This window comes from Tursiops truncatus, chromosome 16, assembly GCF_011762595.2.
Source record: "Tursiops truncatus isolate mTurTru1 chromosome 16, mTurTru1.mat.Y, whole genome shotgun sequence".
Classification (NCBI taxonomy): domain Eukaryota; kingdom Metazoa; phylum Chordata; class Mammalia; order Artiodactyla; family Delphinidae; genus Tursiops; species Tursiops truncatus.
In genome coordinates, this window is record NC_047049.1 from 65,202,408 (window position 1) to 65,223,301 (window position 20,894).

General features: G+C 36.4%; 1 protein-coding gene across 1 annotated transcript in view; it reads left to right on the top strand.

Annotated features, from left to right (window-relative positions):
* The window catches only part of LOC101322709 (catenin alpha-3), a 489,966-nt gene that overhangs the window by 417,076 nt on the left and 51,996 nt on the right, over window positions 1–20,894 (top strand). Inside the window, exons 6-7 of the mRNA XM_033841933.2 lie at window positions 7,898–8,003; window positions 19,736–19,870. Coding sequence (XP_033697824.2) covers window positions 7,898–8,003; window positions 19,736–19,870 — 241 coding nt within the window. The remainder of the gene's footprint in view (window positions 1–7,897; window positions 8,004–19,735; window positions 19,871–20,894) is intronic.

Genomic DNA, 20,894 nt, shown 5'->3' on the forward strand with positions numbered 1-20,894 from the left:
CTAAGAACCTGAAACTTTCACTGGCAGTTGTAAAAATAAAGAGCTAGCAGGCTGGAGAAGCAACCACCAGAGTGCTGTCAAGTTGTTCGAGCTGATTTGGTCTAAGTCCAGGAAGACCAGTAGTTCCCTCATAGGAGCCAAGTCTGACTCCTTGGTCGTGACTCTGGAGGATTTTGGCAGCCTGAATAGTGGCTCCCCAAGGTGTGCACCTTCTGGTCCTCAGAAGCTGTGACTATTACCTTCTATGGCAAAAGAGACTTCGTATATGTAATTACATTAGAGATATTGAGATGGGAAAATTATCCTGGGTTATCTGGGTGGGCCTGATGTAATCACAGAGGTCCTCAGAGAAGAAGCAAGAAATCAGAAAGGAGAAGGCCATCGATGTGATGACAGGCAGCAGTTGCAGTGATGTGCTCAGAAGACAGAGGAAGGAGCCACAGCTAAGGGACACAGGTGCCCACTAGAAGCTGAAAAAGGCAAAGGAATGGATTCTGGCCTCAGAGCCTCCAGAAGGAACCAGCCCTGCCAAGCCCTTGACTTCAGCCTGGTGAAAATTCTTTAGAACTTCCGACCTCTAGAACTGTACAACGATATGTGTGTTGTGTTAAGCCACTGAGTTTGTGACAATTCATTACAACAGCAGTAGGAAATGAATAAAATGACTCTTCTTGAAGAAAGAGTAAGAGGACAATTGATTAAATATAGAGGGAGCAGTGAGAATCGGCATCCGTGTGACTACCAACTATAGTTTTCTCTTTAGGTTGATACAGGCATTTCCTTGCCATTGGAAAAGTGGTTGATAGCGACAGTGTTTCTTAGATGTCTATGATCTTTAGGTGAGATAGTAAAACAGCTTATTTTATTACTCACAAATTGGGCTGAGTTCACTACAAAAAATTTAGACTTATACACCACAAACTTCAACAGTGCTACAATTCTCAAATGAATATTAATGGCTTCATTTTTGGTTCTAGCAAACTTCTGATGATCAGTCATGGGCCCCCATCACCAGGCTACATCTCTCTTTGAACCAAAACTCAAAAATCCAGTTGAGAGGGAAAAAAACAATTGTGATTTTCTTTTTCCCTACATATATCTTCTTTTAGCCCCAAGTAGAATGGGGAAAAAGGAGAAAGAGAAAGATAAATGTTAGGTTACTGATAAAAAAACATTCATTGAAAAAGAGGTTATTTATTTCATAACCCCTGGGAATGTTCAGATAGACAGATAATGATGTTTTAATAGGACCCCACTCAGGACAATGGCTAAGAATCTCTGCTCTTGTATATTTCTTTGCAGTATATGAAACATTCCACTGATTCAGAGCTATCCATTGAATTTCAGTGTTTCAAGATGCATACTGACAGAAAACTTATGACAGTTTCCATCTACATGATTTCTTTTTAATTGGCTCTGAAAGTACCAATGACTTAAACTCCTTGCTTTTAAATTTAGACCAACTGATATTCATATAGCTTGGAGAAAAGTTAAGGGACTTTGAGCTTCTAAGCTTTTGATTCTTGTTTGTAGGACAAAGATAATAGATTGTAGGAGCAGAATGAGCATGTAAGGCTGCATAAATTGTGATACGCACTATTATGGGAGTATCCATGATATGAATGGCAACTCTTAAATTTGTGCAGTGAACAACCTGCACAGCACTATGCAGCAGTGCCGGGTATGAGAAAATTGAGTAACTTAACAGTGTCTGGAACATAGTAAGCACACAAAAAGTTTGTTATATATGCTTTCAGTACAAAATTACATAGGAAAATAGTAAAATCTTCACACTTAGGAAGAACTGAAGAAGGTTGTCTGTTTTGCTAAAGACAAAAAGAAGACTGTCTGGCTAGGTGACCTCTTCTTTGCCTACAAGTTGGAAACAAATGAGCTTTGCTAAATAAGGTCTATCCCTATATAATTATATAGAATTATAATTAAAGAATTCTAATTCTTCTGCTTCCACCTAGATGTTTAGCGTTTTTGTTTCTTTAAGGGTATTCCATGAAATCTCTAAATTTTACAATCTGTCTAGGATTTGAAACAACATTAACAGGTGGAGAGTAAATTAGAAAATTTGAGAGTTAAGAATAGACAAGATTTATGTCTCAGTTTTTTTTTAGAAAATTAGTTTTTACATTTGAGGAAGGGAATTCCTACTTCACACACACACACACACACACACACACACACACACACACTCATGCATGTACACAGAGCCCATATACACACAGACAACAACTGCAGCAGCAACAATAATAATATTAGTAACTTTAAAAGTATTCTCTCCAGGCTGATCCCCCAAAAGATCTCTAAAATAAGCCCTATCCTTGTTTCATAGACAAACACAACATTGAACATGAAAGGCTATTATCACCATGCACAAAGTAAACTTATGTAATTTTTATTTTTAATAATAAACCATCTACATAGTGACAATTTCAAAACAAAAGATAGAATTGGTCTTCTGCCCAGGCAAAGTACATCTCCTATAATTTCAGCTGTATTGGTGAAGAGACTTGGGATTTTCCCAATATTTCCCCACCTACTTGGTGACATCCAAAATTCCCTTCACAGGGAGCACACACTTTCGTTGCTAAAACGACAAAAGAAAATATAGGATTTTAGCACCTCTGGGACTGTATATAGAGGAAATGCTATGATTTCATAAAACGCTGTTTTCTTTTCTTCCTGTGCCCAGATAGAATACTTCTTCCAGCTTTCTTTGCAGTTACATGAGTCTATGTGTCTGGATTCTGGAATACGGGTGGGAGTGATGTATTTTAATTCTTATCCTGATCCCTAAAATTTCCCATGAGATCCTCACTCATTTTCCATGTCAGGTGTCTGGATGCAGTGAATCCTTCTGAGGGCTGTGAAGCCTTAGAGGTTAGGTTATCTTATAATGAGAAGGAGCCTGAGTTCTTAAATGACTGTGTGGTACATGACCCATCACCCACAATCCACCTTGACTGTGATGTGAGAGAGGAATAACCTTTATTGGGTTAAGCCCTTACGATATTTTTATGTTGTTCTTATAGCAGCCAGGCTACTCTGAATAATATGGAATGAGGGGAGCAGAAATGAAAAAAATATACATATGCAATGTTCAGACAATATTTTCCCTCTTTCATGGGGCAACACCTTTTTCAGACTTGAATCTCAAAGATTCCTCAGGATACTAATTACTCAGGATGGTTGTTAGCTGATAACTCACTAGTTTATTTTCCAAGGACTTTTATAGGGTCCTCAAAACTTGAGAATGACACTTTACAAGAGAAAGTAACACCCAGAGGGAGAGAGTTGCCTAATTCAAGTTTCATGTTTGAATAGTACAGAAACAGTATGTCCTTGCTTGAGTCTGGCATCTCTCTTTATCTCATCATTTTCAGCTGCTTCCATGATAATTACTTTTTTCTTTTGTATCTGAAGTCAGAATTATAAGTAAGAGAATTCTGACAGTACCCTTGTAGAGCTAAATCATTAATCTTGGGACATTTATAACAGCAAAAAGACCTGTCATTAAATGTAATTCAGCTCCTTAAAAGCAGTTAAAGAACAGCCTTGAACAACAATAACAAGTACACACACACACACAAAGTTTATAGGTATATATATATATTTATATTTTTTTATTAGTAAAAGGATATTATGGACAAGGCTGTACAGAGTTATATTGTCAGCAGGTGTAAGAAGGAACTCAATTTAATCGTCAGTTCATATCGTCTGGCAAGTGCTATAATTATTAAATAATTCAAAAGGCAAATTTTTATAAAATATTTGTAAAGGGATTAGGAAAATAAAACATAAAATTTGCTGAGCACCTAATGTGTGCCAAATATTGTGTAAAATACATGATTTTATGTATCCTTACCATGTGGCAAGTAACACAATTATTATTTTAACGAAGAGAAAATAAGCTCAGACCAACAACTCATTTACCTGAGGCTACATGGCTAATAAGTATTAGGACGCAGACAAAATGTATTTCCCAAGTCCGTATTCATTTCGCTGTACTTTATTGCAGCACTAAATTTCAGTGTTAGAATTAAATAACTATGTCTAAAGCTGAGATTCTCAGGTAAAAGTTCTATTTGTTGTATTATAAATAAAAGTCAACATTCCATCTCTCATCCTAGTGTGGCATTTATAGCGGTTGAGTTTTGAATTTAGTGATTAGAATCCAGGGAGAAAGGGAGAGGGAGGAAAGGTACCAAGAAAAGTAATAAAGAAAAGTTATAATATCTCAAGAAAGAAATCTCAAAACGGTAGGCAACTGGTGCTGTTTCAACACTTTGACGAGACTGAAAAAGCCTGTGTAATGTGGCACATTTTTATTTCATTGGGTCTGGGACACATTTGGTTTGTGTTCCTTGAGGCTGTTGTGTATGAGCAAGTAACTGCTGGGGGGCCTCCTTGCCACCTGGTGTCTAAATCTAACCCTCCTCTTTGCTCTCTATTGCATTCACGGTAACTCCCACCAGTGTCTAAGGAGATCTTTTTAAATATTGTAATGTCATCTTAGTATATTTTATTGGAAGTCGTGTAGAATCGTCATTAAAAGCAGATTCTGTAGCTAGACTACCTGAGTTCAAATCCCATCTCTGATACCTAATAGCTGTGTAACTTGATAAAATATATATTTAATACCTCTTTCCCTCAGATTTCTCATCTGCAAGATAAGGATAATAATAATTCTAAATTCATAGGATTATTTTAATCAAATTAATTTGTGTATGGGATAGTATATAGCACATAGAAAATACTAAGTGTGTTAACTACTGTTATGGACCATAATATATGCTATCATTGTTTTCATCTCTTAAGTTAACCACAAAGTCATGAGACTTATTCTATAAAAATATAAAGGAAGAAAGAATTAAAGGGAAAGTTTTTGGTCGTGAAAGGGGGAATAATGTTACATTATCAAAGATTTAGGGGCTACAAAGTGCAAAAGATATAAAACAAGCCTTTTGTTTTCATCAGTAGCAGAAAATACCAAGTTGTTTCAAAGATATTCTCTGTCCCTAAAAAGATAAAATAAGTCCATGACACTTATTTGATATTTTCTATTATCAAACCAGATCTCTAGTTAGTTGAGCTGTTACTGATCAGCTATACCATCTTCTTGCTTCTCATGCTAATCAGTAGAAGGAAGGGAGGGGTGGATGCCAGAACGTGAGAGAGGGCAGGGAGAGGAGTGAGAATCCAGGTTGGGGCAGTATCAAAAATGGCTGAGAGGTTTGTGTTGTACCAATAAATCAAGTTTCAAAGACATCCCTTTCACTTGTTAATAAAATTGTCTATGGTATCAACATCACTGGGTTATTTCAGCCTTTCTCATTATACCTTCTAAGCTATAACTTAAGAGATTAACTGGCAGACTGTCTACTCCAGAGCTTGGTCTGCCCTCTTTTTTGAGGAGATAGATAATTATTGTAACCACTATTTATGAAAGATTTCTGGCCTCTGGTTTCCTTAACATATTTCCAAAGTCTGCTCCCTCCTCCTTGGGTATCTTTCTCTGCAGGATCCAAATTCAATGATTTAAGACAGAAGTGGCTGACAGAGATCCCGAAAACCCATTATGAAAATGAAGGCAGAAGCAACCTTTGTATTTTCCAATTTAAAAAGCCTTCATGACATAGCACATTTCAGGCTGAGAATGTTAAAAATTTATCATAGTTTCAGTAATTGCAGCTTCCTCTGGAACTTGGCATAAGATGGAATCATTTGTAAATGTATATTTTGTTTGGCTCTCAGTAGGAAGCTTGCCAGGCAATACATTTAATTAGGAGCATGAGGAAAAGAGAATAATTGTAGTCTGTCAAAATATATTATTGTTACTTTTAAGTTCTATATGTGTTTAAGATAGTCGTCTCATAACAAGGTGTGTATTTAAAGCTAGAGGTAAGTTCCTTTTCATCAGCCCAGGGTTTTTATACGGGGACATATATTCTTTTTGAGGGGAAGGGTACGTTAGCTACATCCCTTAGATAAAACTCTGTGTCCATTGTTTAAGCTAAGTGAGCATTAGCCCCTCTCCTTAGTAACAAATTTTGTCCGTTGTTTAAGACCTTGAAAATTGATGCATTGCCTTTTGGGAGCTTGGACAGCTTTATTTAAGTTTAACTTTCTCTGGAGATGCATAGACATAATGAAATGCAGTGCCCGTCTTGAACATAACCATGTACATAACATCTAGTCCTGCCTGATTCATAAAGTAAATCTGATAAGAGCAAGTCAAAAAAATTGTAACGATTAATGTTGATTTTTTAGAAAAATTCAAAGCAACCTGTGTCAGCAGATTCAAAGAGGAGAAGTATGGTGATAACTATCTACTGAGGCCAGGTTTTCATCCTCTTAGCTGTGAGGTTCCATTTTTACAGGAAAACTTGCTTGTAATGTATTGGAGAGGCCCCATGAATAAAATGCAGTGAAAGGGCCTTTTTGACATACTAGTCACAAGTGAGTTGATGTTCAGGTTTTCAGGTGTAGAATACTCTGATCATTTTCCTTTGCATGAATCCCCCTATGTTGTATTAGTATAGAATGATAGTCCCTACGTGAACAGAGATTTTTCTCTTAACAACACATCTTATTAGATTTAACATTAGGGCATCTACCCTCAAGACTGGTCCAAGATGTAAATAAGATATTGGACAAAGGTTGTGTCCATTTCCCTTCTCTTCAACTCCACTGTATTTTGGCCTCTCAAAATCTCCCTTTCCTCACCCTGACTGGCTTATTCCTTCTTCCCACCTTCCTCACTCTTCTCACTCCCAAAGCATCGAAACAGATGGCAAAGCATCAAAACAGTTGCATTAGTGAGTGATTTCTTCAGGGTCCTATTCTCTGCTAGGAACAAGGAACAGAAACCACATAATTGGAATAGCCAGTGTGTCGATACTCAGTAGAGGGTTAGGAATTGGGCCTTAAGGAGTAAGGAGAGGAGCAGTTTTAGGTGGATGGAACATTTATATTCATTCAGGTCAGCTATTCATTTATTTTTGAGGAATGAGAAGACAGAAGAATATCTCCTTATCCCACTCCAACTATGTAAGAAGTGTACTTCTTTCTTAACTACGTTGCAAATCCCTAAATAAACCTAACTTTTTTATTCCATGGCATTAGAAACCAAAATTATCTTAAAATAACAAGCACAAAAATAACAACTTATTGACTGCTTACTTTGTTTAAAACAATGTTCTGAGCACTTTGTGGAAATTAAATCCTGAAGTCCCTAGAATGACTTCATGTGGTGGGTGCTCCTATTTCCTCTCACTGGGACACTGGGGCATAAAGTGGGTATTTATCTTGTTCGACTTACACAAATGGTCAGAAGCAGTCTGTGCGGGGAAATAGTCCACGATAGTGTGACTCCAGATTCATACTCAACTACTCTGATATTACTAGGAAATAATTGTGGAGGAGAGGTAATGTGATAAAAACAAAGTACAGTTAACCAAAAGACTGTAAAAAAAAAAAAAAAAGATTTAAAATAGGAGGATTAACAGCATCCCTGCTAATCAAAGTACACTGTTGAACATATAAGACGTCCAAAATCTCATGTTTCCACCCAGAATAAAGAAAATACCTTTGCCTTCAGGGGTCTACGTCCACCAAAAGTATCTCTGGGCTAAGGTTTATTGTACAAAATACATGGGAATGAAGATCAAATGGAGTCCATCTTCTTGGCAAAGTATCCTGAATCTTAACAAAATAGGCCTTCTTTTTTTTAAAATTCTTCATTTAATACTGGAATCTAATCATGGCCTGTTTAAAACTAAGTATGTAAAACCAATGGCTTATACTTTGGGGTACAAATCTTATGTGTGTGTGTTTGTATCTTAGCATGAACCACTGCAGCAAACATGTATTCTTTTATTTTAAGGGGAAAAGGACCACTGAAGCATACAACTGATGTGATCTATGCAGCTAAAATGATATCAGAATCAGGATCAAGGATGGACGTCCTTGCTCGGCAGATTGCCAACCAGGTGAGTTCTTTACAAATGGATGTGATGAAAGTTCATGGTAATTGCCCTCTGTCATTTGACATCGTTTAAAACAAAGTTGAATTTTTACTCTGTTGGATTGTTTTTCCTAAATTATTATTGAATTATTTTTAATTTTTTTTTGCATAATTAACACACAAGTAGTGGAAAATTTATTCTGAGGAAGTTTATTTCTTGGTGCTTTATTATTACTACTATTATCATTATTATTATTTAGGGTTGGATTATTTTTAAGATTTTTGAGCTTCAAATACATTCAGATTATCCTAAATATCAGCTTTATGAGTTTCAGATGTACTCAAATTATTTTAATTGGCTGTAATACCCAATGTTAGTATTCTTTTTCTTAATATCTCAGATTTCTTATTTTTGCTCTTCAAAATTAGGGCTTTTCAGAAGTATGTTAGGTTTTCTGTGTAAACAATATGTTCTGGCATTCTATGTAAAACTGTGAGACAAATAGTAATTAGTAGAATACTGAAGTGAAGATATAAAATGTAGGAAGCATTTAATCCTTACAGATGCTCTAAATACTTGGTTTCCTTTCTTTAGATCTCTGATGTCTCTATTCCAGTTTTCTAAGCAGCAGCTACATTATTAGAGTTACCTTTTGCTTAACGTTAATTGAGAAATCTGTCAGTTTCTTTAGTTAATGTACTGAGATATTCAGTTACTGTTTCAAACTGAGATATAGTATTCCTTTGCAGGTTTTACATTATTCAACTCCATAATACATATTTATCTATCTTTGGGGAAAAAAAAAACACTTGTCTTTTTGAGTCTGAAATGACTTCATATCTTTTTTGTGGATATACTTTAAGAGAAACTTTATTAGGCTACTTATTATTATTTTATTTTTTTATCCTCTTTTTCTTGGAACCTGAGGAACTTTCTCTTATTAGATATTATATTTTTAGATATAAGGGAAGAGAAATAAACAAGGAAAAATAATAACAGAGACAAATATTTTAAAACATACTTGAATATATATATATATTCACATATATGGTCATATATATTTTTTCAAGTTCTTGCTACTACTCTATAAACATTTTATTAATCTTTTTAGTATTCAGCATTTACAGTTAAAAACAAACTCTATTCTAATATAATTCAAAATCTATTATGAATAAATGAGTGAAGCCCAAATCTGCCCATGGTTTTCTGTGTTCTAGAATTTTATTGCATTCACTTTTATGAGACAAAACAGTAGTAAGATAAGTGAAACCATAATACATTAAACAGATGCATGTGTTCTAATAACTTTTAAAATACTTAATGATTCCTAGCAGTGTACTTCTGTTTGTTTTAGAATGCACAGTTTTCAAAGTCCAAATAATTGTGTCACTTTGAAGTTGTCCTTTTCTTCTTGACTGATATTCTTATTTAATTGGATCAGGTCACCTTGCAGTAGGTGCTTCTATAACATAGCTGTATTAAATCATGCTATTGTTTTTAACATTATTCACATTGCATGGAAGAGAGCAAAAGTATTGTCTCACTTCCATATAACTTTGACATTTTAAAAGAAGCTTAAAGAAACAGTCACTGACTAATGAAGAATTATGGATGACTCTCTTTGGCCTTTTCCATTTCATATAGTAAAGTAGTTTCAAATGATATATTTAATTTTCATCTGAAGAAATACGGTTCTGAAGAATCAGAATTGAATCACTTATTATAGTGACTATCTGGGAAGATTCTCTATGATTGTGCTTCGGATATTTTTTGATAGGTCAACATAAAAAATTTAGACAAAAATAATTACTGAAATTGGTTGTGGAATACAATTGAATAATGTAAATAAGTAAGGCAGTTTTTACAGTGTCAATGTATATTATGAAAAAAACTCTGCCAGAACATCGCTTGCTTTTAATTTTGAACAAACTAATAGCCCAAAAACCTTTTAATAATTTTTATGATGCTTTCCAGTCTGCTTTTGGCTAGAGTGTCAGAAGGTCAAACATCAATCAATCTTCAATTCTATCCAACATGGATTTGTGAAATATATATATAGTTGGGCCAATTTAGTTTCATTCTATAAAGTTTCATAGTCAAAGTTCATATGTAGAGAGAATGAAATCTAATCAAATTGAGACTTCTAGTTCTGCCTTCCTGGATTTTTTTTTTAACCCTTCTTCCCTGTCTTGCTTCCTTGAACATATGTTTATTGTATATAACTACATACAATTTACTACTCTGGCATTACCATTAGGTAGCTAGGAAGAGATGACTGAAAATCTTCTGTTGTAACATACAGAAGCATAATGTAAGCTTGCTTGTCCCAATCACTCAACATCTCTTGGATTTAGAATTATCTTGAGATGGTGAGGTAGATTTCATATGCCATCCAAGACCATGTTGTTTAAGTCCTGTAGAACTCTGGTACAAATCCTGTCTCCATTAGCCAGTATATTCCTGAGGGTCAGGATGTTGTTAGTTATCACAATTCTTAAACATTTTCCCCATGAATAAAGAGAATGACAAGTTGGAAAAGTATGCTTCTTACAAATTTAGTATTTCGGACTCTTGGTACACATCTCTTTCTATTCTTTGACTCTTCATGATAAATCATCATGTTAGCAGGTATTCTAAATTAGATGAACTGGAAAATACCTCACAAGGTAGGAATAATACACTGAAAGATCTCAATTAGTCACAGAAGCAACCTACCTCAAATAGAAAAGAGGTGAATAGGAAACAAAATAAAATTAACATCTGCTAAAGTGTTTTGTGCAAGAAGAGGACAAAATTGGACTTTCTAACCCCTGAGTGTTGTGTCTGAATCCTAATGCTCCTTCACTGTAAATTTTCCAAAGCAAAGATATCCAGATTGTTGATTGGGTACTCCCACCTAACCATAACAGGACACAATTAAAATGAATTTTCAGTTTAAATATATTGAAAGCCAAAACTAATTTAAGAAAGATGGCATTTAAAAAACAAGATAAAGAATTACAAGGCAAATCATACACAGTGCACTCAACTATGAAGAAAACAATCTCCAAGGGTAATTTATATTGATATTTTGACAAAATATTGTTGGTGGCTAGCCTGATTTGTATTGTTTTCCTGCTGATGTTATGAGTAAAAAAAATGTAATAAAACTACACTAAAAAGAAACTTATGAAGCATTAATTACATCATTCTAACATGTCTCTTAAGAATATAACTTCTAGATGCATCTTGTGACAATATTTGTATTTTGACACAATTATTTGTCTGAAATTTATCTTGAACAGAGAATTTGATACCTATATTTGTTCTCCCGATTAATGAACCCCTACTTTATAAAAATGAATGCATAGCAGGTTCTCAGAAATTAAATAGGAATAGATAAAATACTGAAAATATTTTATCTGTTTGCATCCTTGAAGTAAGAGTTTCCTGTTAAAAGGCATGCTGCTTTACTATTTTTCTTTTTTATTGGGTCTTTGTCATTTTCCCATTGAAACAATATCTTAAATGATTGGAGGGTGATTATATATTCAGTATTATTTCATGTATGCAAAACTATAGCCTTGGGTACCCAGAATAAGGTGTTTTAGGGTCTAGGAAGAAGGGGCTATTTGGTATAAGAGGGGAAGATGAAAGATGAGGAAAGTTTCTCCTTACAGGTGGCTGGCTGACTTTAACCAAAAATTCCAAAGAATCAAAATTTGTCTGAATTACCTTTCCACCATCCTTACCATATCCATATTCTTTATACAGGGTAAAACATTTGTATAAGTTCATTTCAATCCCGTAACTCTTCAGTTGACACGTTTCAGGTTTCAGGGAGGGAGATGATGTGTTTTGAGTTTTAATCTAATACATAGGGAAACCAATCCTTCTGAGAATTTCTCATGGAAGTCAGCATAAAGCAGAAAAGTAGGTTGGGCCAGAACTTTATACCTACTAAAGGATGAAGCTTTGATGAAGATGGAAAATATCTTTGTCTTTAATTTGTATTAGTGTTCAAAGGATATGTCACTGATAGCCGTCTCTCAATGATTGTATGTCCAAACCAAGCTGAAACTAAAAATAAATTTGAAGCAGTTCTTAAACTCAGAACTATTTTAGGGACTTCCCTTGTGGTCCAGTGGGTAAGACTCCGTGCTCCCAATGCAGGGGGCCCAGCTTCGATCCCTGGTCGGGGAACTAGATCCCGCATGCATGCTGCAACTAAGAGTCTGCATGCACAACTAAGAGACCTCACGCTGCAACTAAGACCCGGCACAACCAAAATAAATAAATATTTTTTTAAAAAAGACCGTTTTAGGGACATCCCTGGTGGCGCAGTGGTTAAGAATCCGCCTGCCAATGCAGGGGACACAGGTTCGAGCCCTCGTCCAGGAAGATCCCACATGCCACGGAGCAACTAAGCCCGTTCACCACAACTACTGAGCCTGTGCTCTAGGGCGCGAGTGCCACAACTATTGAGCCTGCATGCCACAACTACTGAAGCCCGCGTGCCTAGAGCCCATGCTCTGCAACAAGAGAAGCCACCACAATGAGAAGCCCGCGCACCGCAACAAAGAGTAGCCCCCACTTGCCACAACTAGAGAAAGCCTGCACGCAGCAATGACGACCCTGCGCAGCCAAAAATAAATAAAATAAATAATTTGTTTTTAAAAGACCATTTTAGTCTAAATAAGGAGATGTGACAAAATTTGAACAACATATACAATTTCTGGTAAAACAACATTTATGCATTGAAAAATGCCAAACTATAATTTCCCAAATATAACTCTCACAAGTCAGCAGGTCCACTGTAGACCATATGAATCAATGTCGTCCTCCATCATGACATCATAAAAGAGTCCCACTGTATTTTTACCATACTTCCAGAGATACCCTTCTCTTTTGTGTCTTAGAAACCGTAGTTTGCTAAAGAGCAGCAATGATAGGCATAACAAAGAAGAAAAACGTTCAAAGTGTGCTGAGATTTCTGGATGTAAAATCAACCCAAATAAATGACTGACCAAATTTAATAGATGGGAGAGAGGAAGGAAGCACTCTTTATTGAGATAGTTAATAGAACCGGAAAAATGGTTTTATAATAGGCAAGATGGAGTATGAGACAGTGGGGGGTTATATGTGTTGAGTGTGAAATCTTGATAAGACAGTGAGATGAGCTGGGGCAATACAATATGTATATGGATTTTCTGAAGACAGGGCTGGATGATAGAGATTTAGTCATGTTTATTTTGTAAGTGATCAGTGAAGCCAGAGCAGCATATATTGATAGTATTGTCCAAGAAGAGGGTAAGAGTGAAAAGATGCCCAAGAATGAAAACTCAGAACACCAATAAGGGTGGCATTGAAATTTTTTAGAAAGCATGTTCGTGAACAAGAGGAGAGAAAGATGGGATTACAGGGTTGAGGGAGGGATTTTGGTTTGAGGGACTTTATGTTGATAGATTCAAGGATAGAAAAAGACACTAAAAGTACAGAAAAAGATGGGATCATGGGTGATCTGTGACCCTGAGGAAGGTGAAACGAGACAGCCTCTGGGCTGGAGTATAGGTGAAGAAATGAGCCCTGTGGGAAGGGAAAGGTCATGGACACAGAATGCTTCTGCTCTCACTGGTTGCTTGAAATTTCTACTCTAGAAATTCACAATGACACCTAATAACTTTCCCTTAACAAACTTTGCCAGCTTAGCAGAATTTGTTGTCTGTAATTGCGAAAGTCATTTTAATGGTGTCTTAAATAAAGTTTCAACTCCATTATGAGCAAAAAAAAAAAAATAGCTAAACTAATGGAATAAAGGTCTTTAAAAGTATTCACTTTGCTAATACCCTTAAAATTCAAACTGAAAGGTAATAAATGTTCTTCACTTTTCCTCTCATTACTAAATGATGTATTCTGTATTGGTATGAAGCATCTTACTAGAAGAGTGAAAGCCGGTTCAATGTGCCAAAACCACTTAGGCTGACATGCCATCTGCTTGTCTGTAGTGAGTGTCCTGGTGGTTATAAAACTTAAATTAAACAAAAGAAAATCCATGAATTAAAAAGCTAACCAGGTGTCCTGGTTAACATCTCCTATCTTAATAAACTGGGACATAATAACCAAAATGTGTTACGATATTCTACCACTTGATTTGACTAAAAGTCCCTAGCAGTATTCCTTTAAAAGTGTTTTTGTACAAATTTTATTTTTTTGAAAAGTAAAGGACACGCATGTTCTATTGGGTGGGCTGAGAGGTTTCTTCCTTAAGATGGCTCTAGTAGCACTTAGTAGTCTTTAATTTCATTTGAAACAATTTTGTTAGATCATGGGTGGCAGCTGTCATATCAGTGTGCATTTATAAAAAAGACTTATCAAAAGTGGTGAATTTTTGTGTAGCCATTTTAATATTGAATATGGAAGAAAAAAAGCAACATGTTCAGCATATTATGCTTTACTATTTCAAGAAAGGGCAAAGCCAACTGAAACGCACAAAAAGATTTGTGCAGTGTATGGGGAAGGTGCTGTGACTGATTGAATGCGTCAAAAGTGGTTTGTGAAGTTTTGTGCTGGAGATTTCTCTCTGGACAGTGCAGCACGGTCGGGTAGAGTTGAAGTTAAATCAAAACAGTAACTGAGAACAATCAACGTTATACCACTTGGGAGATAGCCAACATCCTCAAAATATCCAAATCAAGTGTTGACAATAATTTGCACCAGTTTGGTTATGTGAATCGCTTTGATGTTTGGGTTCCACGTAAGTTAAGAGAAAAAAACCTTCTTGACCATATTTCTGTATGCAATTCTCTACTGAAATGTAATGAAAACATTCCATTTTTAAAACAAATTGTGACAGGTGATGAAAAGTGGATACTGTACAATAATGTGGAACAGAAGAGATCGTGGGAGAAGCGAAATGAACCACCACCAACCACACCAAAGGCCAATCTTCATCCAAAGAAGGTGATGTTGTATATATGGTGGGATTGGAAGGGAGTCCTCTATCACAGGGGTCCCCAACCCCCAGGCTGCAGACCGGTACCGGTCTGCGGCCTGTTAGGAACCGGGCCACACAGCAGGAGGTGAGCGGCAGGCAAGCAAGTGAAGCTTCATCTGCCGCCCCCCATTGCTCCCTGTCGCTCGCATTACCACCTGAGCCATCCCCCCCGCCCCCAGCCACCATCGGTGGAAAAATTGTCTTCCATGAAACTGGTCCCTGGTGCCAAAAAGGTTGGGGACCGCTGCTCTATTATGAGCTCCTTCCAGGAAACCCAATGATTAATTCCAACAAGTACTGCTCCCAATTAGACCAACTGAAAGTGGCACTAGACAAAAAGCGTTCAGAGTTCGTCAACAGAAAATGCATAATCTTCCATCAAGATAATGCAAGACCACATGTTTCTTTGATGACCAGGCAAAAACTGTTACAGCTTGGCTGGGAAGTTCTGATTCATCCGCCGTATTCACCAGACATTGCACCTTCGGATTTCCATTTATTTTGGTCTTTACAAAATTCTCTTAATGGAAAAATTTTCAATTCCCTGGAAGACTGTAAAAGGTACCTGGAACGGTTCTTTGCTTAAAAAGATAAAAAGTTTTTGGAAGACGGAATTATGAAGTTGCCTGAAAAATGGCAGAAGGTAGTGGAACAAATGGGTGAATACGTTGTTCAATAAAGTTCTTGGTGAAAATGAAAAATGTGTCAGGCACTTTTTTGGCCCACCCAGTACCAATCTAGGTCCCAAACTTTTTCAATTAGCTTTATGTAAAAATATAAAAGGTGAGGAAAACATAATTTGATTTTAATAACGGAGATTTGGCAAATAGTAGAAGAGCATTCTTAAAGTGGGAATGATTCATTCTCCTGGTTCTGCTTCTGGGCAGCTAAAAGTGACTCAGAAAGACTTTCCAAATGTCAATAGAAAAGAAGGCTTTAACAAGTCTTATAGTATGGAATTTACCAATCACTATGTTTTTCATACTTCACTTATAAAACTACTATCTTTAGGTGTAACCAACATTTTCATCAATTCTGGGAATGAAGGATAAATCTGGATCAAGTAACTTTGTTTGTTTGTTTTTGTTTTGTGGTGCGTGGGCCTCTCACTGTTGAGGCCTCTCCCGTTGCGGAGCGCGCAGGCTCAGCGGCCATGGCTCACGGGCCCAGCCGCTCCGCGGCATGTGGGATCTTCCCGGACCGGGGCACGAACCCGTGACCCCTGCATCGGCAGGTGGACTCAACCACTGCGCCACCAGGGAAGCCCTGGGTCAAGTAACTTTTAATTTCCAAAGTTCAACTTCAAACTTTCTACTCATTTGACTCATTCTTTGCTTAACACAATTCTAGACTCTTCTAGCATGGCCTTGAAAGTGTCTTGAGGGAGACTGTATGTTTTGCTTAAACTTAGGTGATTGCAACATTGGTTATCAGTTAACAATCTGATTATTAATTTGCAAGTTCGATTGTATCGGAAGTTATATAGTGGTGCTGGTCTTTAAGGAACAAATTCACCCAAATCCTACCTACAGTATACAGATAAGAGTGTCAATTTAAGCAACCAATGTACAAATCAGAGTGGCAATTTACTGTTTATATATAAGACAAAACTGGCAGGAAGACTGATATTGTTCCTAGACCTTAGAGGTAGGGATTGGAGCCAGATCATGTGAGTCTGAATACCAGCTCTACTATTTCTCAGTTGGGCAAGTCAATTAACTTATCTATGCCTCAGTTTCCTCCTTTGTTAAGGAGGAAACTGAGGCATAGAGAAGGAGGCATAGAACTTGCCTCATGAAGTTGTGTGATTATTAAAAGAGTTAATATAGGTAAAGCACCTAGAAGAGTATATGACAGATAGAACACTGTATGTGTCAAAGATTATCATTGAGTCCATCCATAAGAACAAACAATAGATAAGAACATTCATTACTCAGGATAGACAAAGCAACGTTTTGAATGAGTGTCATAGGAGATCATTGTGTAGTGAATGAAACAGAGAAAACTCAATTCAAATCTTTACGCAAATCATAAATTCTATCCAAAACCTAGCTTGCAAATATGCAAAATGACAATAATTAGATCTCAGTAAAATGAATACTATAATACCATGAATACTAACTATGAATACTAACTTAGAATTATGAATACTAACTTAGAATTCTAACTTAGAATACTAGAATACTAACTATGAATACTAACTTAGAATTATGCATGTAAAGGACATGGCACAGTGCCTGACACATAAGAAGTACCTAATAAAGATCAACTTCCTGTCGTGGTAAAACAATGAGATGACTTGCCTGTCATCATTATAGGTAATTCTAGATAGCTAATTTTTGTCTTTAAAAAAATCTAAGCAATCTTTATTTCAAAATAGACATAGTTTTCCCATAAATTCTCTTTTTCCTTGAAATTATGCAACCCATGGTAATCTGTGATTAAAAAAAAAAATTCACTCCAAATTCTCCTAAGTTCAGCGATTGAAAATAAAATGGATTTAAAAGCAAGTAGATATGGATTCAAATACTGGCTCTAGCATAAGCTCTTCAATCCTGGGAAAATTATTATGCTTTCTAAACTTCTCATTTCTCATGTGTAAATTGGAGAAATCCCTTCCTTTACTTGTTTTTTGCTTCTTCTTCCTCCTCCCCCCTTCCCTTCTCTCTCTCTCTCTCTCCTTTTCTTTTCCTTCCTCTCCTTCTCTTTCTTCTTACTTAGTTACAGTTTAATCCTCCTGATGAGACTTGTGGGAGTATCCTTTCTTCTGTGTTAAAAATTTGAGAAACGCCCTTAATATCACGGTCTCTCTATCATCTTATCTGATTGTCTGTCTGTCTGGTTATCATGTGTCATGTCATCTGTCCATGCCTATCTAGCAGGTTGATAGTATTTCTGCAGAAGAATTGATATCTTTGCTACCTTTGTTGACTAAATTTTACTCAAAAGTCACATGTTCTCATCTTGTCCACACGTTCTGGAGCTATGTAGATTAGTCTATTTAGCAAATATAAAAGAGAATAAGATTCTCAGGATTTTTTCAACAACACTCCAGCTTATTAACTACTACGTAAAAGCAGAAATGCATGGAATACTTTCAGGTCTTTCATCCTGCTTTTCAGTTTTCATTTTAGGCTATTAGAATTAAAGCTTTTTAAATAATAACATTTTTATTACTATAGAAATAATATAATTTAAGTAATATATATTAGATATGTAAAATATGAAGAGTGAAAAATATTGATTATATCGTGTTTATTTACCATTTTCACATATTTATTTCCCTTTATGTTTTAAACACAAGCATAAACACATATTTTTTACATACTTTGAGATAGTATGTGAATTTTTTTTTTTTTTTTTTTTTTTGCGGTACGCGGGCCTCTCACTGTTGTGGCCTCTCCCATTGTGGAGCAACAGGCTCCGGACTTGCAGGCTCAGGAGCCACGGCTCACGGGCCCAGCCGCTCCGCGGCATGTGGGATCTTCCTGGACCGGGGCACAAACCCGTGACCCCTGCATCGGCAGGCGGACTCTCAACCACTGCGCCACCAGGGAAGCCCAGTATGTGAAATTTTAAATGCTGTGTTTTTTCCTTCCAAAAACATTTTCCTTTGAAAATATTAATTTTTGAGACTGTATAATATCACATTATATAGATATGTATCCTTATTTAATCTTCTCACTATTATAGAATATTTATTTCCAAATTTTGCTATTGTAAGTAAGGCTGCAGTGAATATCTTTGCAATATAAGTTACAGTTCATATTTCCATATCCTTATGAATGTTTTTAAAGTGAAATTAAGTTATTGGGGATTTTTAAAAATCTATTCTAATTGCATAGGAGAAAGAACACAAACATTAAACACTGACCACAGATATTTATCATGTTATGATTAAGCACAAAGCTCTACTCCAGGAAATTCCTTACAGAAGCTAACATAATGTAGGAGACTGTTTCTCGTAAAGAAATTTAATACATCTCTAGGGCTTCCCTGGTGGCGCAGTGGTTGAGAGTCCGCCTGCCGATTCAGGGGACGCGCGTTCGTGCCCAGGTCCGGGAAGATCCCACATGCCGCAGAGCGGCTGGGCCCGTGAGCCATGGCCGCTGAGCCTGCGTGTCCGGAGCCTGTGCTCCGCAACAGGAGAGGCCACAACAGTGAGAGGCCCACGTACTGCAAAAAATAATAATAATAATAATACATCTCTAAAACATGTATGCTGCTGCCTCTTTCTTGGCTCCAGGTAGATCCCCAGCTGTTAGCTAAGGTGGAAATGATTTCTTTTGTCAGTAATAGCTAAAAACATTAAATGCTGGAAGTAATAGAACATAATATATGTTTTGTTGCAGATGTTTTTAATGCCCATGTAAATAACGAAGGACAGACAATGCAGAACTATGGGTCCCGAGGAGTATTCTAATAGCAACTTTAGATGAAGGGAATAATTGCATTTTAAATACTTCTTCAGATTTACCTAAAAATGAAATCTAAGGCTTCTAACCTTATCATAAATTAAAGGCAATTATTTCATGTACCTTTTCATGTCTGGAAATTCCTTTACTACTTCTTCTGTCTATGCTAAAGTAGTTAAGGTTGGAACATGAAGAAACTCTTCTAATGGTGGAAGCATATCAGAATCTACATGGCCTTGGTCGGAGAAATGGGACTCAATGCAAATAAAGTCCGTGCCTTATAAGATACTTGCAATCTCAATATTGAATTGCTCTGATCTACTTACTCTTTGTTTTGCTATTTCCATTTTTATCTCATGCACGTTTAGTGCCCAGATCCATCATGCAAACAGGACTTGTTGGCCTACCTGGAACAGATTAAATTCTACTCTCACCAGCTGAAAATCTGCAGTCAGGTTAAAGCTGAGATCCAGAGCCTGGGAGGAGAGCTCATCATGTCAGCGGTGAGTACTGCCCCAGACTTACCCCACCACGGGTGGAAGAGGCTTGAAACAAAGAAGCTACACCCCACCTTACCCCACCAAATCGTTTAGGGCCATGTAGGTTAGAAGAAACTCAACTGGAGTATCTAAAATTGCATGAAACTAAACGAGCAAGAAAGCTTGCCAGATTTCTTAAAGAAATGTTAAGTCAGTATAGCTTGTCTTTATTTACTTCAGAGATTTTACAGTGAATCAGGTTTGGTAAGCCCCTTGTATAAGAAATGGATGTGAATTTAGAGCATGGTTTTCTGAATTGAATCCTCTAGTTTTTTAGAAAAATAAGGGCATATGTAATTGCAAATCAATGAAATAATTGCTTTATTACTATTAATTAATATTCACTTTCTCATTGTTCATTTTTATATCATAGAAATTCAGGTCTTGAAAACTGTTATCTCCAGATGTAATTGTACCAGTAGAATATGATAGAATGTAAATAGGTTTAGAGGAACCTTCATAAATTCTTTGGTGACCCTGAGTTTCAAATTGCTATAAAATGACCATCGTAGAAATAATGTCTACCTATTCTACTCATCTTTTAATAACAACAGTAGATCATTTCTCTAGAGTGGGTCTGTAATAAAATGATATTTGATGTCTATATTGGATTCAGTTATCAGTGACTTTGAGAAGGACATTGACCAAGATTATAAATTTAAGTTAAAGTGAAACATCATGAACATTCTAGGAACTTATATTCATGAGGACAAATTTTTTAAAATGATAGCATACATATAAATGTGTAAGTCTGGGAGCTCTTTAGCCAGACTTTGGTCTTTCCCCCAATGAACTAACATTTTTCAAAAGAACATAGTTGCAAAAACAAAAGCAAAGGGAATTCCTCGGCAGTCCAGTGGTTAAGACTCTGCACTTTCACTGCCGAGGGCCCGGGTTCAATCCCTGGTCAGGAAACTAAATCCCGCAATCTGCACAGTTGGCTTAAAAAAAAAAAGAAAGCAAAGAATTACCGTCAAGGGTAGGTGGC